Source organism: Musca domestica, unplaced genomic scaffold (assembly GCF_030504385.1).
Source record: "Musca domestica strain aabys unplaced genomic scaffold, Musca_domestica.polishedcontigs.V.1.1 58, whole genome shotgun sequence".
Lineage (NCBI taxonomy): Eukaryota > Metazoa > Arthropoda > Insecta > Diptera > Muscidae > Musca > Musca domestica.
Window position 1 is genome coordinate 3,957,940 of NW_026712360.1, and position 26,521 is coordinate 3,984,460.

At 35.3% G+C, this 26,521-nt stretch overlaps 2 protein-coding genes and 1 long non-coding RNA gene across 3 annotated transcripts; all 3 read left to right on the plus strand.

The window, feature by feature from the left end:
• The first annotated feature begins 1,361 nt into the window (after positions 1–1,361).
• On the plus strand, positions 1,362–2,729 carry LOC131805606 (uncharacterized). Its single transcript, XR_009343722.1, has 3 exons — positions 1,362–2,012; positions 2,517–2,571; positions 2,626–2,729. It is a non-coding gene; the product is annotated as an uncharacterized LOC131805606 (long non-coding RNA).
• A 12,814-nt stretch (positions 2,730–15,543) lies between these two features.
• On the plus strand, positions 15,544–19,602 carry LOC101894646 (uncharacterized). The gene is made up of 7 exons (XM_011293019.3): positions 15,544–16,087; positions 16,146–16,540; positions 16,598–17,177; positions 17,237–17,311; positions 17,369–17,419; positions 17,498–17,644; positions 17,706–19,602. Exons 2-7 carry the CDS (start codon positions 16,182–16,184, stop codon positions 19,440–19,442), a joined length of 2,949 nt encoding a protein of 982 aa, XP_011291321.1. The 5' UTR covers positions 15,544–16,087; positions 16,146–16,181; the 3' UTR covers positions 19,443–19,602.
• A 1,990-nt stretch (positions 19,603–21,592) lies between these two features.
• LOC131800575 (zinc finger protein 236-like) lies at positions 21,593–26,508 on the plus strand. The gene is made up of 11 exons (XM_059128857.1): positions 21,593–22,179; positions 22,285–22,402; positions 22,891–23,418; positions 23,479–23,748; positions 23,824–23,961; positions 24,041–25,324; positions 25,380–25,508; positions 25,577–25,630; positions 25,702–25,794; positions 25,854–25,871; positions 25,985–26,508. The coding sequence occupies exons 1-11, from the start codon at positions 21,844–21,846 to the stop codon at positions 26,374–26,376; spliced, it is 3,360 nt and encodes a 1,119-aa protein (XP_058984840.1). The 5' UTR covers positions 21,593–21,843; the 3' UTR covers positions 26,377–26,508.
• The last annotated feature ends 13 nt before the right edge of the window (positions 26,509–26,521 follow it).

The following is a 26,521-nucleotide window of genomic DNA, read 5'->3' on the forward strand; positions in this document are numbered from 1 at the left end:
AGGTAGATGCATCAACTCTTGGAATATGTCAGCTTTTCCAACCCTCAGCCATATGGCTAGAGGGAGTATATATCATTTGATATGGCCAAAACGTGCCTCATCGAAAAAACGATTTTAGAACCAAGGTCTCTTTGGACCAAATCCGTTTTAGGACATTTGAAGTCGATTTGGCGATGTCCGTCCGTCTGTCTGTCTGGCTGGTGCGAACGATAACTCTCGCAGGAAGTATCCGAATTGATTCAAACTTGGCACATCGTAATATTATTGTCAAACTTAGATCGAGTTCGGAGATGGGAAATATTGGTCCACTCCTCCTGGTACCTCCCACACTAAACGCAATATTTTCAAAGAAACTTATTAACTGCACAGAAAGCGGAAGGATAATCCGATTTTGCTCCAACTTTGCAAATCTCAATATTTGAATCATTCCTAGGTTAGGTGAGAAAATGAACAATATCGGCCCACTCCATGAAGTACCTCCCCCACAAAGGGTCAAAATTTTGAATAATTATAATTCTTATAAAATGTGATGTAAGCATCCGATTGTCTTCAAATTCCACACATCACAAAATTTATATTAACCCAAGGTCTGATGTGAAGATGGAATACATCGGTCCACTCCTTCTAGTACCTCCCCCACAAAGGGTCCACATTTTGAATATCCCTGTAGCTCATAAAACACGAAATTAACATCTGATTCCATTCAGACTTGGCGCATCTCAATACCTCTATCAACACAAGATCTGTTATAAAGATAGTACAGATCGGACCATTCCTTCTGGTACCTCCCCCACAAAGGGTCAAAATTTTAAATAACCAATACGATCATAAAATACGAAATAAACATCTGGTTCTCTTCAAATTCCACACATCACAATATTTTTATTAACCCAAATTCTGATGTGAAGATGGAATATATCACCACTCTTTCTGGTTGGTATCTCACTCACAAAGGGTCAATATTTTGAATATCCACGAAGCTCATAAAACGCCAAATTAACATCCGATTTTATTCAGGCTTGGCATATCGCAATATCTCTATCTAGACATGATTTTTTATAAAGATGGTAGAGATCGGATCATTTCTTCTGGTACCTCCCCCACATAGGCTTCAAGATTTTGAAAAACAAAACGTTCAAAGAAAGCGAAGTAAACATTCAACTGCCTTCAAATTTCACACATTCAAACAAGTTTGCCAACACAAGATCTATTATGGAGATAAAATATATCTGCGAACCCCTTCTGATACCTCACCCACAGAGGTTTACAATTTTTAATACTCAGTGATTCTTAAAAATTTGCAATATCTAAATATTTCTCTCATTTTAATAATATTTCATTAATAAATTTCAATTCCAAAATTGGTTTGACAGCTCATTGTTCCAGCAGCAGAGTCGATGCGACTACCTGTATTATTTTACCTTGATGGGTTCTTAATAAGAAGATCTCTCTCCTACAGACCTCTATAAAATTGTATTTTAAGAGAAGAGTGTAAACCGTTTTCTCTCTATTTGCCATGGTTCTTTCAATCACCACGACTCATCTATCAAAAATAAATGTGTTGACATAAAATTGTGTTTGATTTTTAATAAATTGAATATTTTTCAAAAACTGCAGCAGATTCAATCAAATTCACCATGATTCCCGGTGTGTGTTTTTCGGTGTTGACAAATTGTTTCATACGATAAATGCCATTTATCACCCGAAATTTTAAGACAGCCTCTTCAAGTAGTCTCCACCTCAATTACGTGCAGCGGCATGGCTCTCAAAAAATCAAAGATGAAAAATGCAAATCATCCATGGAACACATTAATATTGGATGAAAGAAACCCCAGGTCTAGCTTGCGTAGTAGGCTTTTGTTTTAATTTAATTAGCATGCATGACTGAATGTCTGCCCGACTGCCTGACTTTGCGAAAAAGCCCAATGACAAATTACTCCATTCTACCAAAATATATTTTACGCATTCAATCATGGTTGACACATCATCACGAGTTGGCGAGTGAGAGAAGGGTGAGTTTTCAGATCCAACAACCTGTGAAGCATCAACAAATTTGTGGCATAGAGGATATATTGTTTTCTTGGGATTGGGCCAACATGTTGTTACGGGTTTTGGTGGAGCAAAAATAAATTTGAAAAGATATTGCGTCGTTCATGAGCCTATATCTTTTTAACGAAAAAACTTAGGCGAAAGAGTACCCATACATTTTTACTTGCTTTTCGATATCATAAAGGAAAAGTTGGGTATCGTTTGTTTTTACATTCTTGCAGTTCTGCAACAGAGTATCTATCTTTAAGGTGTAGCAATATCGTTAATTAAAAGTAAAATATAGCATATTTTATTTTAATTTATATAATTTTTGGATCATTTCCTGAATATTTTGTTAATTTTGTTTTCGGTTTTTTAAGAAACTGCCAACTATGCTATTATCTAATGAAAAATATTCCCCAATGCTCTCGTGAGAGAGAAGTAGGGATCTCGAGGGTTTACAATTTCATTCAATTTGCCTATTTCAGGAAATACGATGCATAACTGCTGGTGAACGAAGAAGGAAACCGGGGAAAACAGTTTGTAAGTCTAAATATAAAATTTGTATATTTTCTTAATTCTGGCTTAACTTCCCAGCTAGGGATATGTCAGTCGACTTTGGATATGGCCAAATATAATACCATGTTCTCATTGGCATGTGATTAACGACATCAGTAGTCCTATTCTGTAACTTTTATCGATTAAAATGTTTTTATTGTAACAAAAAACAAACAAATGAAATTTTTGAAAAATAAACAATGAGTAATGTTGTTAATATTTTACATAATGGGGCTGCAGCTAACAAAAACACGTACACGAATTAACGCCTCCTTTGGAAACATATGAGAGAGTAAGAGTGAGACTGTTAAATGGGTGTGAGAGAGGAGAATTAACCTCAAGAGAGAAGAGAATTAACCTCTAGACAATTATGCCATGTTTACGTTAGAACTTTTTGTAGAGTTAACCTACTTTGAGAGGATTTATTTGAAGTAAAAGTAATGGAAATGACAATTTAAATCCAAATCCAGTGGGTTAACCCTCATAAATATAAACGTACTGTTAGATTCAATTTGCCTATGTCAGGAAAAACTATCAAATTTTAAAATAAGTTTGGATTTGTTCGAATTGGTCACCTTTGGCACGAATTATGGCTTTCAAACGGACAATGAAACCGTCACACCCTGTCCGAATGTTGCTCTGCGGTATTTTGTCCCATTCCCGGCGAAGCGCTTGCTTGAGGTGATCGACACTTTGGTCTTTTTTAGTGCCAACCTTGCTTTCCATAATATTCCAGACACAATAGTCCAACGGATTGGTATCTGGAGATTTTGGTGGCCATTGTGCGCTGGAAATGAAGCAAGGAACCTCATATTGTAACCATTCTTGGGTGGCGCGTGCTGAGTTCAATAATGCTGAGTCCTGTTGGAATGTCCAAAGTCTGCGGCCAAAATGTTTGCGTCCCAAGTCTTTAATATACCCTCCAGAATATTTTCGCGATAATATTCGGCATTTATTCTGAGAGAGCGGAGAGCGACCATCGGCTGTTATGGCGGCCCACACCATCACCGTGGCCGGTGCTTAAGTTCTAGTGGCTAACCGAAGGTGCACATTTTATTTGGCAAGAAAACCCGATCATTTTGTTTATTCACAAACTGCTGGACAACGAATGTTTCTCATCGGAGAAAACCAAATTCGAAAGTTCACCACTTTCAGCCAAGCAACTCTTTAGCTCATTTGAGTCTATTTTCTTTCTGTTGCGGTGTAAGTTCTTGCACTTTTTGGAATTTCAATGGCTTTACACCGAGCTCATTTTTCAATACTTGGCGAATGGAATATTGCGATATGTTCAGCTTACGAGTCATTTTTCGGCCACTGCGCCGAGGGTTTTGATCAAGTCGCTTCTTTACTTTTCGAACCATTTCTGCTGATGTTGCTGTTTCTGTTTTCTTCCGTCCATTTCTTGACTCGCTACGCTACCAATATCACGGTAACGAGCGTTGATACGAGGCACAAAAAATTTATTCACATTTAAATGCTAGAGTGCTCGAACCATAGCCACTTGTGGTTTTCCAGCCAAATATAAAGAAATCACACTATTACGCTTGAATTCCATCACGAATAACTTTTTTCCGGGAAAATTCTCATCAAAATGCTTTTGTACGCTTGTAAACAATATTATGAGCTGTCACTGGAATAATTTTAACAGCTGTCGGACGAGTGGCTTAGAAATACCAGCAGTCTGAAGTTGGTTGCAGTTTTTTCAACTCACCCTGTATTTAGCTTCTTCACTTGTTTAAAGAAAAGGAACGCATCCGATGAAAATATTTACCTCCCAGTTTATTCCGTTATGAATGGCAATAGTTACTCACCCAAGAAGCACATTTATCTTCTTGATACCGGATGGAATATTTCGAATGACAACGGCACAAAATACCCAACAACAACAAAAACAATTCTGATGATGTTGACAATTTCATTTTTGCAGTTTTCTTTGGTTTTGTCGGCTTTGTTTTAACGACGCTTTCAGTGCGTTACCCGTTAAGCGACAACCTCAAACACGAGGTTTGAATGAAGCTGCGCTGGCATGTCACTGGTTCTAGTATCCGTTTTGTGGAAATCTTTGTTGGCTCGGCGTTTTGTTACATGATTGATGCTGGTTGGCTGGTGTAAAACTTTTGTTATTAATTTGAAACGGAAATTTGATATAAATCAAGAATATGTTGTTGATGGAGGAGATGGCCAGAGTCATTTATTCCGACGACTAGTTTTAGAAAATGGAAATGAAGGTGATGTGAATGCTGGTATTCTGCTAAGGTGTTTATGACCCTCTTTTTCGTGGGATGTTGAAAATGCGACTCCTTTAGGAAAAGCTACCTTTAATAAGGAATTGCGCCTCTGTTAGGGCTAATGCTTGAAGAAAATGAAATATAAGAAGAAGCTTCTTGTAATTCACACGGACCAAATCAGGTGATTTAGACAAACATGATGGCTTCAAAAGAAAACAAATAAAAATACTAATTTAAAAAAAGGGTCCATATTTGTGTGGCTTAATTTCAAAAATGGATAGATCCTTCTTTCTTTTTATTTGACACTATTATCTATATAATACCGATCAAATATCGTATATACATAAATTAACATCTAACTTCTCTCTTTCTCTTCCTCTCTCTCACTCTCTTATCGACCACAAAGAAATTAATTAAATTCTTTAATACAAAAATAACAAAAAAACTTCATTAATGCCATCTAAAACTAACAGTTTAATAACCTCAACTAAAATAGACAACTACAAGAAAAAGTTTTCTCTCTCTCTCGTTTTTTCATTTCTTTTTTTTTCTGGCAGACAAGAAGTCATTCAACTTTTAATAGTGTCTCATCTTGTTTTACCTTTTGTTCTAGGGAATTTCGCTGCTCCAGCATTTATCCATTGTTGTGAATGTTCATAAATAGTGTTTGGTGATGACAAGGCTCCTCACATGACAAGAGAGAGAAAAAAAAACAATGCAGTTTCTCCGCTGCATTCATTCCCCTCTAAACACGGCCATTTGACAAAAGAGTTTTAAATAGTTGATGAATATTGAGGAGATAGAGTGGGGTACACCCCATGAAACTGATGCCATGAAAAAAAAATAGAAGTGACAAGAACTGTGTTGCTGATACTTGGAACAATAACAAGGATGCAAAACTATTCCATGCTACATGCCTAACAGCATGTTAGCTATTTTTCCTGTTTTCCAGAAGGTTTGCGTATTTTTTCGCAGTACTTCTTGGCAGGCAACAATGGCTGTAGACATAGGCAAATGTGTAAAAGACAGACAGAAGCAACAAGACAGACAATACAAAAAAATCCTGTTTAGAAACTACTCAGAGGAAATTGTTAATCTTCTTAACAATGCATACAACAGCTAAATATGCAACAACAACAACAGCAGCAAAGACAATGACAAGATGATGAAGACAGCATAAAGGAGCCGAGTGCGTATTGTGTGCCAGAGGCTCGTTGTGTGTTTCAAATTCAAATCTCCCAAAAGAAAATAACACAAAACGCTTTTGTCTCAACAAACGGGAGGAAATAATAATGATGTGACAACTGTAAGCAAAAACGTTTAAAATGCAAAATCTTGGCAATTTAAGGAAAGGCGGCGTGTCTGTCCGCAAAGGGGTAAGAGGAATAATGGAAACAAGAAAAATGCACTTGGTACACATTTGAAACCGGGTTTTGGGGATGTTCTATTATTTATTTGTGAAAAGTTGTAAAATTTCAAACGATAAGCGATATTATTGGTCTGAGCAAGGTGTTAATTTTATTACTTCGATAACCGATTTTCCCTTTATAATATCCAAACAAGTAAAAAAGCTGTAGGTTCAGCTGGCCCGAACTTTGAATACCCTCCACCATTTGGAACGAACTTGGCAATTTTCAAAAAATAAAATCCGTTAAAAATTCTATTAAAATCCCAAAAAATCGAAGGTAGCCGTTATATTAGGGTTTATACGACGATGTGGACCTGCATAGGCAACTTTTGTCATATTCAAATGCGAAACTTGAAAAAAATCGGTGAATAATGTCGCTAAAATCATCAAAATATCGAATATAGGGAGGTACCGTTGTATGGGGGCTATACAAAGACATGGGCCTGCACAGGCAATTTTCTGTCATAGGCTGTAGTATCCATTACGAACTTCAAAAATCAAATTTTAAACAACTCCGGTGAATAATGTCGCTAAAATTATCGAAATACCGAATACAGGAAGGTACCGTTACATGGGGCTATACGAAGACGTTTACCTGTACAGATAATTTTCTGTCATAGGCTGTAGTACCCATTATGAACTTCAAATACCAAATTTGAAACATTTCCGGTGAATAATGTCGCTTAAATCACCAAAATACCGAAAATAGGGAGGTACCATTATATGGGGGCTACACCAAAACGTAGACCTACATGACCATTTTTAATACCAACAGTCCTGCAGACATAATATACATTTGGGTAAAATTTTATCAATCTTCTTTGTTCGGGAGGTAGAGTGATTTCCACAGACGTACATCGCTAAATCGACAAAGTGTTTTATGCTGATCAAGAATATTATACTTTGTGGGGTCTAAAATGTATATTTCGATATGTTACAAACGGAATGACAATGCTATGGTGGAGGGCATAAAATTTACAAAAATAATATATTCATGCAGGTTCTAAAACAGATCATACATTTTTGCCACAAGATATGCGTACATTTCGAAGTGAGAAATTTTTATTTTGAAAATTGGATGTTCTCAATTAAATATTTTGAATAATTTGATTATTATATGTTAGCATGAAATAACCTTGTATAATTTTGCCATTTTTAATCTATTTATTTTATTTAATTGGTTTTAGTTGTAAATGATTCTCGAATTTATGGTGAAACTCAACAAAACTGCAGAAATCGATATTTGTACAAAACTGTCATTCTGAAATGATAGTGTGTACTCTACTTTACTCCAATAATACTGGTAACAAAAGCTAACGGAAATGGTAAGTTTCTCTCTCTCTCTCTCAGCACATGTTGCCAGATGTATGGTCAAATTATTTTGATCAGTTCTCAACGATGCACGTGTGCCATAATGCAGTTGAGCGCATCAATAGGTATCCTTAGATCGAGAAGTAATAAACAAAGAAAATGTTGTAAATATCTGAATAACTACATAAAGAGGGATATGCAGCGTCTTTACCCATAGAATGAAAGGAGGAAAACCCAATCACATACTTATTTGTGAGAAATATTTTATTTTATGCGCCCAAGAAAGGGTATTCCATGTGAGCTAAAAAATATTTTGCTAAGGAAGTAAGGGAAAGAAAAACAATTAAAAGTGTCAAATTTATGTGACAATCATTCAAAATCAACATCCCTTCAAAAATTAAGTTAATTTTTTGTCAGGAAAAATATGATTTTGAATCCATTGTCTAAGTAGTAAGTCCTCTTACCATCCATGGTACAATGAATTCAAGGTAGGGCCATGGTAGAATTACAAGGTAACCCTTTCAGGCCAGCTGGTATCAATTTGATATGTCAAAAAATTGTTGTAATTTGAATTCGCCTTCATTTACACATAAGAAAATTGTTGCATGATTTCAAACTTTAACAATGCTATTGATAGAAAATCGAGATTTTACGTTTTTATAGAGTATGAGGGAAAAAGTGTATATTCAACATATGGTAGGCATAGGTAATATGGAGATCTAAAATTCGTGGATATTTGAAATAAGTGAAACAGGGAATCAATTTCATATAGGAGATAAACCGATACATGGAATTTCATCATCTTATTTGTACGGATTTTAAACAATGTTATACAATATAGGGCTTCAACAGTGAAAGGTGAATGATTCCAAAGCATATTGGATTGGTTTGGGGAACAAAACATTGGCAATTTTTGGGGTGTGATTAAATATTGAGATAATTTTTTTTATTTCAAATTGTTCGAATGTATTAAAGTTATCTATACATAAAAGACTTCCTGTCTGCTATACATTTCATAGCTGAGCAAATAATACGCGTGGACTCCATTTCCAGTCTCTGTGATTTTCAAAAATGTTGTATTGAACGTGCTATAATCAAACCAAGATGCAGCGGCTTCAGCATTACTTTCAGTCGATGTTGGAAGTTTTGAATATTTGCTTTTGTAATAGAAAAAACAACAATTTTGAAAATTTTTAATTCAATATTTTGATTGGAAAAACAATTTGCCCCAAATTTTGTACTTCAAATCAATTCGCCCTGACTACAACTTTGACACATCAAGTTTCCAAAAAAGTAGCTTTGCTGTAATTTTCGCCTATGTTGCTACCTGGTATTTCTACCATGGGTAGGGCAGAACTACAATATGATTTCAATTTTTTTTTATTTTTCTGGCTTAATATGTCAACTTCATTTGTTTATGTGTGTGTATTTTTTCAATAATAAAAAATTGTTCAGGAAATATTCAAATTTGGATGTTTTCAAAATGCTTATTGCAACGTATACCTCGACAAAATCTACAGTTTTTGTCGCGTAATAAACCATAAGAGATATATAGAACATGATTTTGAAAAGAAATTTTGACCTTTCATTCATTTTTCGCGGTTTGAAATTATTTATTCAAAATAAATGCAACAAGTTGTTTGATTTTTTATTGTTTTGATACTAATTCTGACATTACAAGCCAAACAGGTAGACCTCTATACTTGCAATTTTTTCAAAGTTGACCTACCTTCTCTTCATTGTACCATGTTACCACCGTCTCCATTTATAAAGTACAATCAAAAAATTTTTCCCTAATACGATTTTCCATTTTTTTAGTCCAAAACAAACATATTTCACGGAGAAACTTTTCCTTTTCAACATTTCACCACCGCACAAAATTTGAATATCAAATGAAAATTTGACACAATAACATTAATAATTCCTTAAAAAATCATTAACACTTTCGAAGTATTTTTTTTTTTTTTTTTTTTTGTTCTTTATGCTTCCCGCACAACCCCTTACGCTCATAGGAAGAAGTGAGTAAATATATAAAGAAAAATCCAAAGTAATCTATCCACAGTAAACGGAAGAAAAGGAAAGACAAAAAAACTGAAATCAAACATTTATAAATGAGCAACCATGGCGGTGTTAGTTTGTATGTGTGCCAACCAATAATGTTCTACAAGGACCAGCCCAGGCTATAAAAGAACTTCTGTTTTGGAACTTTTGTGCTCCCCTTCTCTTTTAGCCACAAAACTTTATTATAAAAGTTTCGACAAGTATTAAAGCAACAACAAAAAAAAATATTTGCTCATTTTTTTCACATTCTATTACTACTGCTGCGGCCCATTCACGGTTAACCGAGAAGTGCGATATTGATGTACTCCAAGTGAATGGGTGGGTTGGTCTTGCACAGCTTCATTTTTTCTGATTTTTTTTTTTTTTGTGGACGGAACCAAAAACTTCAAGTTGTTGAAATGACGTAAAGGAAATAGGAAAAGGACGAGGTCACTTGTGGCCAAAGTATGCTAGGCAAAGTTTTCCATGGTTTCTGTTCGGTCGCAAAGAGTGGTGTGGGGGGCTGGGGGCATGAAAATAAAGTTGTTAATTAGTGTTCCTATTGGCATTTCATGTCTAACACTTAATGAAGAAATGAATTTCAAAGATGCTATTGTTCGCGATTAATGTCTTAACTTGGCCAAGATGCAAGTTAAGAGTTCACTTTGTGATTAATGATAATCGCTAAAATATTGTTAACATCGTGGTTGGTTTTAAAGTGTCTTAGTGTTTGAGATTTTTTTCAGGTTCTCTTTTGTGTTGAACTAAATAAAAATTTCAATTAATTTTATTATTTTTCCAGCTTTTGTTTTCGTTTTATTTGCACTCTATCAGGATACAGGGCAAAGTTTAAGCCATCTAGTTCAGTTTGTTGAATGTACAAATCCTCCTGAGTTTTTTACACCAAATCCAATTAATATTAATCAATTTACTATTTGATTTCTTGGGATGATAGAGTGCTACTGGATACACTCAGAGAAAAAGATATGCTGATGACGGGCTAGAGTTTGTCTTTCTAGTCTAGCTAAATTCAGCCATCATAGATGGGCTAAAATCGTTTATTATAGACTAGCTGAAGACAGTCTTCATCTGCGTCTTTAAGTCGGTATTTACACAGTGTGTGGACGGAAAATCACAAAAAGTCTTTTCTGTAGAACCTGAAGCCATTTTCTGTAATTGGCAACACTATCAAATCGATGTATAGCATTTACGACCCAGAAATCCCTAATGTTATTCTTTATCGATCTTTACAACCCTATACGTCCATGATAGTATGTTTTTCTCATTAATTAACCTTATTTACTGATTTCTCTGAGTTTTTGTTAATGCTTTGTGTTAATTTGAGACTTAATATTCCATTTGTAACTTCCCTTTCGTTAAAACCAAACTTTATGCTAGGAACACAATTGGAGCGAACGACGAATTTCGCCCTACGCGGCGACAAAATGAGCCGCGAAAATTCGTCGTATGGAACACAATACCGACGAAATTATAAAACAGCTGATGAAGTTGTTTACTTTTTGCTCATTTGTTGACTACAATGAATTATACAAGAACACATAATTCTTTACGTTCTCTATTATAATTTCACTTATGTCCATTTCTCTATTATAAATTCACTGATATCCATCTTCACTCAGGCGCAAGTACACAAATAAATAAACAAATTAATTATGTTTTTTTTATACGAGTAACAGATAGTAGAGTGACCATAACAAATTTTAAAGTAAAAAGTAACTTTATTTACTAAAACACATAAAATTCGTACAAGTATGGCCACCTTGTACTGTTTTGTTCGCCGGTCGCCGGCGTATGAAATAGAAATAAAGCTAATTGAGTTCGCGGCGACCGACGAAATTTTCGCCGGTGCCGTGATTGTGTGCACTTCCATATACACATATGTGTTTTATTTTTGACGACGAACATACGCCGCGAAAAAATTCGTCGTTCGCTCCAATTGTGTTCCTAGCATTATGCGGCTAAACCATTTCTTTACCTATGTTATCAGTGAAAAGTGAATGCAATGTTAAGTAATACCTTAATTTAATGCCTTCGGAGTGTGGAAATTTACTGGAGTCTTAAGCAATGAAAACAGAGTTCCATACATGGTAGAAGAATACAGGTAGTCGCATCGACACAGCTGCTGGGAAATGAACTGTCAATTAAAAATGTTGAATAAACAATTATTAAAAATCCATCTACCTATATTCTTCTACCATGGTTCTATACTTAAGCCAGGGAATTTTAATGAAGCGATCTTAAACAAGGACGAGCTCAAAAAGGGCCATCGCTATAGACAAGCTGGAGAAGGTCCATCCCTAAACTAAAAGTAATAGCCAAGAAAGTATTAAATGAATTGACGCAGGGATTTTTTAGATGATCTATGGACAGGGAAATCTTCTATACATATAATGCCATGTTTACGTAGGGTTAACCTACTTTAAGAGGATTTATTTGAAGTATAAGTAATGGATATGATAAGTTTAATCCAAATCCAGTGGGTTAACCCTCATATATATAAACGTACTGTAAGGCTCCTAAGAGTTGTTCCCTCCACAAAAGCCATTTAAAAACCCTTTTCCCTCTTAAGGTATGTGAAATCTTCAAATTTCCTCCCCTCTTTTCCCTGAGTGTACTTTAAACTTATCCCAAAAACTAGCATGCCGCAATGTTTGTGGTCGATTTTCCCCAACTTTTTCGTTATTTGTATTTTGTCTACCTCCCTCCACCCTTCTCATTCGTTTGTAACAAAATCCTGTACAGCAAATTGATTTTAACCCTTTTTTGATGCTCCACTCAGCTTTCGTATTGAGGGGTTGGCAGGGTATTCGTATTTTTTTTCTGCACTACGTTTCGCCAGCCAACGCCAAGCTACTTGGTTAAGATCAAAAGTTCTTGGCTTAACATCATTTATTTTTATGTAAACTTTCACTTCCAATGAACATTTACTTGATACCGATACCATTTGCTACGGGAAAAAAATCCCTACATCCTTACCCTATCGAAAAAAATAAGGACGTTAAAAATTATCCCTACCAAAAACAAACAATGAAGTGAAACAGCGAGTGCAAAGGGGCAAAAAAAGTTCCGAGTGTTTGTTTACAAAGTGGAAATGGAAGTGGCTATGGCTGGCTAGGCAAGTGGTTGTTGTGCCAGATGAGCAGAAATTGGTGTTTTTGTGAAGAGGAAACCATGATGCTGAACCATTGCAATGCTCACAATGGAATGGCTGTTGTTGTGGCAACATTAATTGAGCAGGGGTTGGGGGTTGCGACGGTGGAAACGAATTGGGCCATCGATGGATTTTTTGATGGTTGTTATTTTTTTTTTAAATCATCGTTTTTTTTTTTTTTTTTTTTGGTAGGTTTCCTCTTCCAAAGGAAACCCGTGAAGCAAAACGTGAAAAGTTTTACTGCTCTCAAGTAGTTTGGTCTCATTTTGTGATTTTTTTCCTCATCTCTCTGGGGTATTGAAATTCGATAAAGGTTCGTTTATTTTTTGTGTTTCTTCCTCTCAATTTTTTGGACGTTCAATTAGATGAACGAGGGAACAAAACAGAAGCGTGACATCTAAAACATTATTACGCATAATTTGAAATTTGAGGATTTTTTTGTTTTTTCTGGTCGGGTTCAAAGGTTGCTTAGGTGTCATCCTGAAATAGGGGGGAGAGAGGAAAGGGAAATAAAATATTTATCGACCAACAGCTGTTCACGTTGAATGAATGAGTTTTGGAAATGGCGGTGGGGGGTTATAGGTTAAGGTGTTGATAAGGTTCTATTTGAAAGTTACTAATAAACCATTATTACTGTTAAAAGTTGTGACATAAGATTAATTTATATTTGCTACTATGACATCATCCTTTAAATATGAAAGACATTTGTTTTTGATGTTCCGGCGAATGCTTAATTAAGGGCAGTCATGTTTGCAGAGATTAATTGTGAGAGAAAGAAGGATAGAGGGAGGACCATACCACCACATATCAATATATTATACAGGAAAAATAGCCGGTTTGGAATCTGGGAGTATTTTTTATCCAGATAGTAGCTAGCGTAACGGGCTGAAGTCGGGTTGTATTTATGCGGGTGTATTTATAGGCACGAAACGTTTATAGATTATACAAAAAAAAAGATGTCTTCAGTGATGAACTACAACAAAGGTAGAGACATTTACTGTTCATCTAAAGCCAGAGAGCCTTAATAGACATATCATATACCTTTGAGTCTTTATAGATCCAACTGGAGTCAGATATACTGAATATTTACCTCAATTCATTTATTTTGTTGATTGGCAACACTTTTAGAGCCATAAATCAATGTATGACACTTTCGACCTCGAAATCACTGGAGTGATTATTCTTCGACTTGTATAGCCCTATCTACCCACAAACGGTGACGTTTTTATTATTGCCCCTTATAGAATTATTTTTGAGTTGCTTTCGGTTTATTGTTTCGATTTACCGTCTCATCGAACATTCGTTCTTTGGAAATAACTCTGATTTACTAAAAACTCTCGGATTTTTTTTATTCTATTTTCATCCAAAAGTTTTACAGCCAAACCGTTTTCTAGCCGGTGTTGTCAGTGAAAAGTGAATGCCCTCTTAAAGTAACATCTCAACACGATGAGTTAAGTCAAACCCAGAAATGAATCTATGGACATAGTAGGCTTAAGAATATACCCCCAAAAACAACTTCTTGGCTCGGCTGGTAGTACATATAAAAAATAAAGTAAAATATGACATCATTTACCTGTGGGCCTGTCAATTTTTTATCATTCTACATTTTAAATCATTCGAAGACTAAAACAAATCACGCCTCCGATACGAATAAAAGCATTAAACTCCCAATTGTATTTGACAAAGTTATTCATTTACATTTCCCCTTCCTCTTGGCATTTCATAGCTGTTTATGGCTCCATTTCCGATTTTAAATGGTGGTTTTTACGAATGCAACAACAAATGTTAGTATTTTCACTTGCTCATATTATTGTGGTCGATGTACATAAATATTTTCCGGTCGTGAATTGGAAGAGGAGGAGGAGGTAATTTAATAAACATGTTCTCCATACACCGAACACTCCCCTAACCTCGCCACACAATTCCACATCCCATAAACTATTATTGCGTGACCAAAGCCAAAGCAGATTATATTAAATTGTTACAAATGTGCTGCAGTGTTTTTTTTTTCACTTGATTTTCCACATAAATTATTGTGTGTTAGTTGCATTTGAATCACTGTGTATGTGTGGATGTGTTTGTAGGTGTGCGTTTTTGTGTGTATATTATTGTATGTAAATTACATGAAATTGTTTTACTTAATTGATTCTAATGCAAACAATAGAGTAGAGGACCAAAAATTAATTAAATCCATGCATGTTTGATTGACATTATTAATAATTGATAGCAATTACAAAAACAAACAAATGAGTCGCATTGGAACCCACAAAGTTGGATAAATGGTAGTGAACAGGATAGCGTTACTGATTTATCCAAAGGGAAGAGAATGTTTGCAATTGCAGGAAGATGTTTATTATTATTCTATTTTATTCCCCTAGTTTGAATCTACTCCTCCTTCTTATATATAAAAAGTTCCTTAAGGGACTGCTTTCTACTTTAATATGAAGTTTTCCACCTTCACTTCGCTATACGATGTTAAATTTTGTTTTCTGAAATATGGCTTTATTAAAATCTTACATAAAGAATATTTTATTTAAGTTTGTCCCTTCTTTTGTCCTATTGTAATGGGAACGTAGAAACCAAAAAATCATTTCTTAATTAACGGTACTCACTACCACGCATTGGCAATACTGTACCTCATTTAGCGAAGACATATTCCACCAAAAAAATTTAATTGTTTGCTAAAACCTTCTATTTTTATTTCCGTTTGGCAACTCCTTTATGTCGATGAGCCAATGATTGTCGTTTTCTACCTTGAAACCCCTAGTCGTGTCCATTATCGATTTTCAGAAACCTTACATCCCTCGGCAATTTTGTTCGCTATTTTTACAAATGGGGTTTCATTTAATTACCATCTAATCTTTTGTTGTAATTTGTTGCAGATTAATCTTTCAACAAAAGAATTATATTTTTTTAATTATATACTGAATATACTTTCTTTAAATTCACAGTTGGACGCCTTTACATGACGATAAATCGTTGCATCGAGTTTGCGATCTAGAAACCCCTAACATCGTACATTGTCGACCTGTAGAAACCAATTGTGGACGACGATTTTGTTTATATTCTCATATTTTATCAATTGTGCATTCGTCCCGTTTATTTATTATTTTGTTTTTATTGGCTTCATTATCAACATTATCTCCATACTTATTTAGTTTTTTTACGGCAGAGGTTTACTAAGGAGGCTTTGTAGTCACATTTGAGTAGCGTGCATGCCCACACAGGACTAACCGAATTCAACAAAGTGCTGCAATGGAAACTAGTTATATTTGATGAAGGTTTCCAAGCGAGAGGCTATATGAAATAGATTAATGAGCCCATTAAGGTTCTGTTTATAAGGTAATTATTACTCGGCTTGTTACGGTGTGCAGAATAATTTTCTAGTTTCTCCTTGCAGCATTCCATTGACAAATTTTGTAAAGCATTTAACAATATGGAACAAACGGGAATTATTCCTAATGCATTTAAAGTAATAACCAATAAAGTTACAAACAAAAGGCCTAGAGTGTCACCAAAGGATGGACATAAATCACCAGCAGAAGCTTGTGAAAATAAACCCGAATATATAAGGTACCTGGAAGCTGTGGAAAATGAAATGTACGACTATGAAGATATACCAAGTTTCTCCGATAATGAAGATATCATAATCGAAGACGAAATTGATGTACTTGAAGATAATTTATATAGTGGATCAACAAACTATAGCAATTACACGTCAAGGTCCATACAGACAAGTAATATTCCAACCACAAAACCCATTGTCCAACATCAATCAAAATTAACCCAAACAAAGTATGAACTCTTGCGCTATTTTAATTTGATTTGCATTAATTATGATACTTCTTCCAGATTCACCTGCAACGATAGCATTTGTGGTATTATTGCTGCGCAAGATTTTACCATTCATTGTTTTTATTGTTATCAAGAGTTTCCCTTAAAAAAATGTAGTTATTTCATCAGGCACATACAAAGCATGCATCCACAGAACGTCAAAAAGAATTGTGATAAAAATGATAACCATAAGAATTCCAATCAATTGCCCATTGGTGATAAACGTTTGCATTCTGAGGTGGAATCGGTCGAAACTGCGACTTCGGAATCTTCGTCGAAAATAAGAAAAGTCAATGCGGATCAAGTGGACATAAAAAATCCAAGCCAACATAACAGTTTTTCTTCCTTGGATTCGAAAAAACACCAGGAATCGGCAATATTAATTGGAAATGGTTGGTCTTCGAAATATGAAGGTGACGATAGTGAAATGGTGGATGATCCTGATGGTTTGCACCATATAGAAAAGAATATCTTGAGTGATAATAAGAAAAGCGAGTGTAAAGTACCTGATTTACCCACTTTGATTGCCAATGAGTGGTCTTCCCAAGATGAAGATGATAATGCTGACGAGTTTCAGGATCTTCAAAACATTGAAGATGTATGTATGTTCAGATATACATTTTTTAGATTAAACAAATATATATTTCTCTATTTTAGGCCTCCCAGGATGACATGGAATATATTGAATTCTTAGAGTCCCCTCCCTTGATTCTTGATGAAAATGACATTCAAGTAGGTCTTTAATTGTTTTTTGCTTTACATGTAATGTTACAATTTTCTTGTTTGTAGGCCGAACCAATGGAGACCATTGTAGCCACAACTATTGAACCAGTTTTGCCCGTAGGTTTCCCAAACAAAAAATCTCACATTGAAAGCTACTGCAAAGTAACATCCAACTTTATGTTTTTTTTCCTTTAGTTCGATGACTTAGTTAAGCCAAAAGTGACGCCTCAGAATCCACCACAAGTTGCACCCTTTCCATCACGCTATATAGACTCTGAGGATGATATGCCATCGAATGATGAAAATGAAGATGAACAGCCAAGCTCAACAAATAACTGCGGTGTAAAATAGATAATCCTCAATTATTTACAAGACCTAAATAAACATTTCCTCTTATTTTCAGATACTATTCGGTTTAACAAATCGTAAAATTGTTTTTGAATTTCTTCGACAATTGGAAAAGTACCCTGAATTATATAATTTTCAAGAAACTAAAAACCGAACAACATTGGAAAAAATACGCTCCAGTATTATGGAGTTGCGCACACACATAAATTCAATGTTTAACATACACATGACAGATGTAGAAGTTCGTCTTAGCATACAGCGTATTTATATATGGTTTAATCGAACCATGCGAGCCAATGAAAAGGCCAAGGATTTGGGTACAAAATTTACCCTCACATTTCCAGAATATTATGAAATACTTGAGAGGTTTCTCAAGGAAAATATTCGTAAATGTAACAAAAACATAATTTGGATAAATAATACGGGTCGAAAGGACTACAATGATATATGGCGCTATCCAAGATGGATGCTTTACAAGGAAAGTCAAAAAAAGAAAAAACCTTATTTTGTTAATAGCGCAGCGCCCGATATGGACTTGATATTTGGCGATGAAGATACCCAAACAGAGTCGGATGATAACAATTCTCATGATGATCCCCAGACACCACCCGAACCCATTATATGTGATATTTGTTATGAAGATTTTCAGCGGCGCATCGATTTGCGGCGTCATCGTATAAAACATTTTCCACCCCAGCATGCGTGTTCGGTATGCTGTCGAATGCATTTCACCCGGCAAATGGCCAAAGACTGTCAACATCAAAACATTTCCAAAAAACGAGTTTGGAAACGTCCAAGTCATTGCTATGTATGTGAAACGTGTGGAGCCACCTACAAAACGGTTAGCAATCTCAATTTTCATATCAGGGAAAAACACAAAAAGCAACGACTTCGTTGTATTGTTTGTAAATTTTCTTGCTCAAATTCAAGAAGTTTGCGTCAACACCAGACCAAAATTCATGTTGTGGAATTTGGTACTTGTGATGAAATAGTCAGACGATCAAAACCACAACATGTGGCAAAAATGCAATATAACCCAGAGGAGCGCCAGGAGTATTTATGGTTTAAAGTAATGAGAAAAACCAAAACAACTGGCAATTTCTATGGCTGTTTCCGATGCAAGCTTGTTTTTGATACTCCCCAAGAAAAACGACTACACAATCAGCAAGAACACCCCATAACCGAGAAGACGTTACTATGCTTTTTGTGTCATCACGACTTTGCCCTGTTTTGCAGTGTGGTTAGTATACGGCGTCATTACGTTAGTCGGCACAATGTGCCGTGGGAAAAAGTAGATCGTTATGTGAAAAGCACGAAAACCCTCATAGAATTACTAACACCAGAGGAATACAATCTGGTGCAGTCTTCCGACAACAAAATGTTGGTACTATCCCAGATTTTATCCAATAAAAGCCAAGTGAAAAGAGAAATAGCTCCCATGTCTACAAATTTAGGCACTGAAAGTGTTGTTTTATCCGATGATGAGGACGATGATGGAATATTGTATTATCCCATCGTACCCTGTGACGATGATGATGAGTCCAACGATGATGATTTAAATCAATCAACCTTGTACAGAGATTTTGAAATTGATCTAGATGAAAATGCAGAACTCTGTGAAACGGGTAATAATCAGTATTTAAATGTTAATTTAGGGCAACCAATAGATGATGAGCAGGTTTATGAAATTGATGGAGATCTCATAGAAACACAGCAAGAAAATATAGAAAATATTGTTGAACAGAATATCAATAATAATATTGTGGAAGATATTTTAAAAGATTGTTACTGAAAGACTGATGCATGTATGTAAATGAAATGCATTTAAATATTGAGTGTAATAAATGTAATGAAAAATAATTGGTTAGAGTACGGTAATTGTTTTTTTAGGATGTTAATTAAGTTCTTGCATTTCTGTGTAATATATTAAATAGCTTAAAGTATCATGTTTTTAAGTAATTAATTTAGTTAAATATAAGCTACTAGTAAACCAAATGCTTCAATAAAAAGAAACAGGAGTAATATATTTAAAATCCCCTGCAAAAATATGAATGACTTTCTTTAAACACAGCGAATAAAGAATATAAATGTACAAACATACAGGCTGATAGAAAAAACTACAACAAAGTCAAATGACATAATTTTTAATTTAATTGAATGAAAAATTCGGAAATAGCATTAAATTTTAGAATAAGATATAGTTCGAATTGGTCAGTAAACACGATCATTTTGTTCGTTTAGAAATTGCTGGACAACGATTGTTTTCTCATCGGAGAAAACAAAATTCTTTTAAGTCTATTTTCTTTCTGATGCGGTCTAAATTCTTGCACTTTTTGGATTTCAATGGCTTTACCCCGAGCTCATTTTTCAATATTTGCCGAATGGAATATTGCGATATGTCAGCTCACGAGCCATTTTTCGGCCACTGCTGCGTTCTTCTCTTCACTTCCTTGAGGCTGCGCTACCAGTATCACGGTAACGAGCGATGGTACGAGACACAAAAGATTTGTTCACATTTAAATACTGGAGTGCATTAACGATAGCCACTTGTGGTTTTCCCGCCAAATATAAAGAAATCACACTATCACGCTTGAATTCGATCACGAATAACTTTTTATCTGGAAAATTCTAACCAAAATGATTTCGCATGCTTGTAAACAATATAAAGAGCTGTCACTGGTGTAATTTTAACAGCTGTCGGACGAGTGGCTTAGAAATGACAGCAGTCTGAAGTTGGTTACAGTTTTTTCATCTCTCCCTGTATATCTTGTTTAATATATTTTTGTGTGTACAAAAACTATTATTGAACGATCATGAATCGAAACTTGTGCGTTATTGCAAAAGGTTTTAGTCCAAGTGCCTGAGTTGTGGTTGTCAACAAAAACAGGCGGATAATATACCTTCAAATTAATTAATGAGTAAAATACTGAACTCACAAACATACGCTAAATTTTAAGCGCAATAAAAATTATGATTTCATTCATTATTTTGTCATTTTTTCCACTTTCTGTAAATGAACGTCGATGTTAAACGTTGGAGCACAACCATAGACAAATTAAGATATAGACAACGAAAAGTTAGTTTGGTCTTTTTTTCCAGGTGGCTCTCATCATGTTTTGCATAGACAACATGCTCATTTACGCGTTCAAGCCACTCGACTTCGAAAACACATTTCATCGTTTTTCAAGAATTTCACTTGATTATTCCGGAATTTTTTGATGTCATCTCGTAATTTTCACATTTATTTTATTATGGAACAATTTCCAACTGACAAATATCCTACAATTTTTGTTATTTTTAACGTTTTAGAATTGAGTGACTTCAATATTCCCACTCAAACCCCTGAAACGATATAGACGACATCTGCTGATTCGATTTTTTTCGAAGATAAACGGTGAGAGCATTTCGTTGTCTATATTTTCATTTGTCTATGGCACAACTCATTCGCGTTGCCAATCGTCTAGTTGAATCTAAACGTTTACCATAGACAAATGAAAATATAGACAACGAAATGCTCTCACCGTTTATCTTCGAAAAAAATCGAATCAGCAGATGTCGTCTATATCGTTTCAGGGGTTTGAGTGGGAATATTGAAGTCACTCAATTCTAAAACGTTAAAAATAACAAAAATTGTAGGATATTTGTCAGTTGGAAATTGTTCCATAATAAAATAAATGTGAAAATTACGAGATGACATCAAAAAATTCCGGAATAATCAAGTGAAATTCTTGAAAAACGATGAAATGTGTTTTCGAAGTCGAGTGGCTTGAACGCGTAAATGAGCATGTTGTCTATGCAAAACATGATGAGAGCCACCTGGAAAAAAAGACCAAACTAACTTTTCGTTGTCTATATCTTAATTTGTCTATGCGTTTACTTACTAACTTTATAAGGGTTGGCAATCCGGTGTCAATTATTGCGAGTGGCAGCACCACACAAACATCAATCCACTACTTTGACAGTCCGGCAACACAGTACTAGTAAACAACACGAAAATTACAAAGAATTTAATGAAATTCGTAATTTCGGGAAAAGAATTTGCAAAAAATCAAATAAATTGCAGACAATTATTTTACATAACTATAAAACTATAAACAACACAAAGAGTAGAGAAAAAACTCATCAAAGAATAGGCAAACAAAGATCAAGGGGTCTACGTAAACCCCCCTTAAAGGCAAGCACATAGAAAAAAGATGGACGATAAAAAAAGTATACAGGATTGCAAGGACTATTATTCATCCGTCTGTCGAACATGTTTGCAAGCAAATGGAGAAATGCAAAATTTAAGCGCGCCCATGAATGGCGGTGCTGACAGAAGTACATATTTGGATTGTCTCAACTACTGTATGCCTAGCTATAGCGGAGTTACGGAGGAAACCGATGCCCTGCCCCTGTGTATATGCAAAGATTGTGCATCCGCATTACAAGTGGCCTATTGGTTTATGAAAAATGCCACCAAAGCCCAGGAAGTGCTAAAAATTCGTATCAATGAAATCAAAGAAAAACAAAAGCAACTCGAACGAGAGGAGGTGAGTCGATGAATGTTGTGGTGTAGTGTCGCAAGTGTCCTAATTAATGTAATTTTATTTTTGTCTGCGTTTCTTTTGTGTGTTGTGATTGCGTGGTGCTTTTAGGCGGCCCAAGCAAAGGCAAGCGAGGAAGTAAAGAAGCCCAAACGTTATCGTTGTAAAATTTGCAATACAAAATTGGAAACAAAGAGGTCTTTAAAAGATCACGTCAAATTGCATTTGGGTAAGTTGGTAGAATCCTTATGACTTCCCCCCCCCCATTGACATTTGTTTGTGTGAGTCATCATTTGGCAAACGTTTGATCTGTTGTTATTGTTGAAAGTAAAGGAAACAAGATTTGGTTTTTTTGGAGTTTCGCGTATGAACATGTGTTGTATTTGCAATAATTTGGGCAATCAAGTGGTAGTGTTAATGGTAAAGGAGTGAGGCAGGGATAAAGAAAAAAACATCTGTTGGTATTATGTGAATTTGCAAAAAAAGGCAACAAGAATGTAGCCTTTTCCAAACAAGTGTTAATAATTGTGTTTTATTACGAGAAAAGTGGCATTGATTTTGTATGAATTTCCGGTTTAGAGAATGCCTACAATTTAATATAAATAAAAATAACACAATATCCTCTACATTGTCGTCTAATCTTTAGTAATAAAATAAATCCATAATAAAAATGTATTCTTTAAATAATGTATTTCCCCTTTCCCATGCCTTACACAGATATAATTGCCTATAATTGTCAATTATGTGGATTTGAACATCATCAACGCAATCATTTAATACAACATTATCAATTTACGCACGGCGTTGAACCAACCCCTGAACAATTGAAGCCCAAGACAAAAATTACACCTCCCATTAAAAGCAGCAATAGCACATCCACCAGACAAACTGTTAATGGCAGCGGACAGAGACAGCAATTTCTACAACAACCACTGTCAAACTCAGGTGAAGTTTATGTTGATAACCACCAGCCCGTAGCAACAGCACAAAACTCTCATGAAATTATTTACACAAGTGCCCCACAAAATCAAAATATCGTTTATGCCACCGCCATAAATACCCAAACAACAACGGCTCCCCTGGAGGGAAATGCTGCAACAACGACAATTTTTGCCCAAACAAATGGAGAGGCATTTACATTCAATTCCGGCTTTGAAGGAAATCTCAATATGCAAAATGACACAAATGTTGGTAATGAATTTATTGTTATGGCCGATGGGTCTGTGGAAAATGTTATGGGCAAGGGTATGTATGCCAATTATGTTGGCTAGAATGTGTGTTTTAATTAATTCGTGTATTTTGTAGGTGTTGTTATTGAATACATTAATGCTGGAGATGGTACAACTTTGTCCTTGGACAATGGATTGGTGCTCGAAAATATTCTTCAGGTCCCAAATGATGGCAGTACATCGAATATTATTGTGTCACAAGATAATGGCAATACAAATAACCTGGCGCTTACACAAAGCGATGCAAACGCCACCAGTATGATAATTTCAAACAATGATATGGTGCAAATGGATGTGGATGATATTATTGTGGAGGATCCAGAGAATACACCAGAACAGACACAAGGTATGGGAGCATATTAGTAAAAATCATTCTTTAAAACAACTTCACAAATAAAAAATGTAATGTACTTTCTTTCAGATGTACCCATATCCCCCATTGACGAAGACATGATCCCCGCCACATTTATTGAACAGCCAAAAAGAAATATTTGCAAAATATGTGCCAAAGAATTTGATACACAAGATGAGCTGAAAACCCATATGTTGACACACAATGGTGAGTTTTGTGAAAACACAAGCCGCAGTCATTTAATAATCTTTTCTCTCTCCCTCTCTTGTTCTTCTCCGCCCTCCAGAAATTCCACATTTCTTCTGCGATCATTGTTCATTTTATACCTTCTTTAAAATTGATTTAAATCAACACTACAAAAGCAAACACAACATCCAGCCGACAAACAAGCAGCTACAACCGAAAAATAAACCAACCACACGTTGTGCGGACGCTGAAATGGATCCACAAACAAAAAATGCCATTGTTGAGAAAATTGAACGTTTTGCCAGATCTCCGAAATTGGTATACAGTTGCGATATATGTTTCTATGAATGTGATTTGAAGTATGAAATTAAACGGCATTATCTGGCCAAGCATTGCATGAATGTACAGGATATACAGCAAAGGCCAACACGTACGGGCATTACCAACAACACTCTCATACAGCCAGTGTCTAATAAAACAATGAGATCATCACCGACCACGTCAACCGCCTCCAGCCTTAGTGGGGGCTCGCCTCAAAAAACTTCCTCTGTAAACATAAGTAATAATATAAATAATACAATGAATACAACGACGGCCGAAGAAGATCCCATGTTACCGGATTATTTGAATGGATTGAATTGTCGTAAATGCAATGAGGTATTTTTCTATCGCAATAAATTGTATGAACATTACAAACTGCATAGTGCCCAGGAGGAGGCGGAAAAGCAACTCCAAAAAAAGGAAACAAAAACACCAAGTACTGTGAAACAAGTGCAGGAGCAAACCACAGGGAACTCTTTGGACTTACAACCCACAGAAACCCTTTTACCCATGCAGCAACATAATATCACAACAGAGCCACAAATACAGTTACAATATCAAGAGCCTAATCAGACGCCGCAAACACATCAGATTCAAGTATTACAACAATTGCCACAACAAGAAGAAGTTGTCATCACAACCACTCCCCTGGACAATTCCTTGACAACGAGCTTCAATAACGTTGTTGATCCCATGACATTGGTGTTAACACCAAATACCACATTAAGCAATGCCGTTGCTCCCCTAACACCATCCTCCAGTTCTACATATACCCTACCATCCGATGCAATACCACAAATTGTGGAAATGGAACAGACCATTGAAACCGATATGGATTTTGATTTTAACGGCGATGCTCTCTTTGAGGATTTTGATGATGTTGAAAATTCATCCGATGACAATGATATGCGTAATTTGGCTCTCACTTCCGATGATGATTTTGATGATGTCCTCAAGGAGCAGAGTGAAAGTCAAACGGAGACGGCCACATCCTATTGTGCCCAGTGTCAAAAATCATTTCTCAGCCAGTATCAATTTGAAAATCATATGTTTTTGCACAGAGGTAAGGGAGTTTTTGAAAAAAAAGTATTCATAAAATAAATGTTGGGTTTTTTTAGGACTGGCTCCGTATCGTTGTGAAATGTGTACCAATCTCTATAACACTAAACGTGCTTTAATACGCCATTATCGGGCTGTCCATAAGAGAATACCCACAAGGGATATGATCCAGGCCAAGGGTGATAAAGGTATGTTCTTGAATTGGAGATAGAGTATTTGAAGTGTTTTCCTTTAATGTTTTTCGTTTTCCATGCAGTTTATGTTAGTGATAATTCTTCTATGGAAAATTTGAGTATTGAACAATCCAGCGGTAAGTTGGGGAGCCTATATTAAGCTAGGTGAATTATGATATATTTTTATTTATGCGCATTTTATTTACAGTAACAACCTTTATGTGTGCTAAATGTACCTATGAATCCACAGACTTTCCCAGTGTGCAATTACACTTGAACACAAATCATAGCATTCACGATGGTAAGTTTGCAATGCTTCTTTGTTTTATTATTTGCTAATGGATTCAATTTTCATTTCAGATTCTTATATATTAAAAAGTAAGTATACCGATACATACATGCATCTGTGTGTTGTTAAACGAATTCACATTCTATCCTATTGTTACCTGTATTATTGTTTGTCTCTCCCCACTCTTCTATTTTCTATACAGAACTTCCTTATGAATGTCCCCGCTGCATACGATCATATTCAACCAAAGCAAAATTGTTACGCCATTTGGAACGTAATCATTCAACGACACCAATTAATAATCCACAAATTCAAATTAATTCCACAGAAACTGTAACAACAACGACAACAACCACAACCGCTCCGGTGTTAAATAATAATAACGTTGATGCACCACTACCAGTGATGACTAATAACAATAATAATAATAATGAGAATGCATCAAGCGGTAAGGTATATGAAGAGGTCAATATTATTAATCCCAATCCCAACAACCACAACAACAGTACTATTAATAATAATAATAACAATAACAACAATAATGGTCTAATCCGAGATATGCCATCAATTGTAAATAACGATAGCAAAACATAATACTCTGCAAATATGATTATATCTCAATTGCCGATTGTTTAATAGCGCAAGAAAAGAAACAGAAAATCATTGCAAAACAAACAAATCTCTAAGAAGAAAATTATAAAATACATTATACCTTTTTTAACAAAATACCAAGTTTTTA

Coding starts and splice junctions, on each gene's coding strand:
- LOC101894646 (XM_011293019.3), top strand. CDS start 16,182: ATGGAACAAACGGGAATTATTCCTAATGCATTTAAAGTAATAACCAAT. Junction 17,178..17,236: donor ATCTTCAAAACATTGAAGAT/GTATGTATGTTC, acceptor TCTCTATTTTAG/GCCTCCCAGGATGACATGGA. Junction 17,312..17,368: donor TTGATGAAAATGACATTCAA/GTAGGTCTTTAA, acceptor TCTTGTTTGTAG/GCCGAACCAATGGAGACCAT.
- LOC131800575 (XM_059128857.1), top strand. CDS start 21,844: ATGGACGATAAAAAAAGTATACAGGATTGCAAGGACTATTATTCATCC. Junction 22,403..22,890: donor TCACGTCAAATTGCATTTGG/GTAAGTTGGTAG, acceptor TGCCTTACACAG/ATATAATTGCCTATAATTGT. Junction 23,962..24,040: donor CCATATGTTGACACACAATG/GTGAGTTTTGTG, acceptor TCCGCCCTCCAG/AAATTCCACATTTCTTCTGC.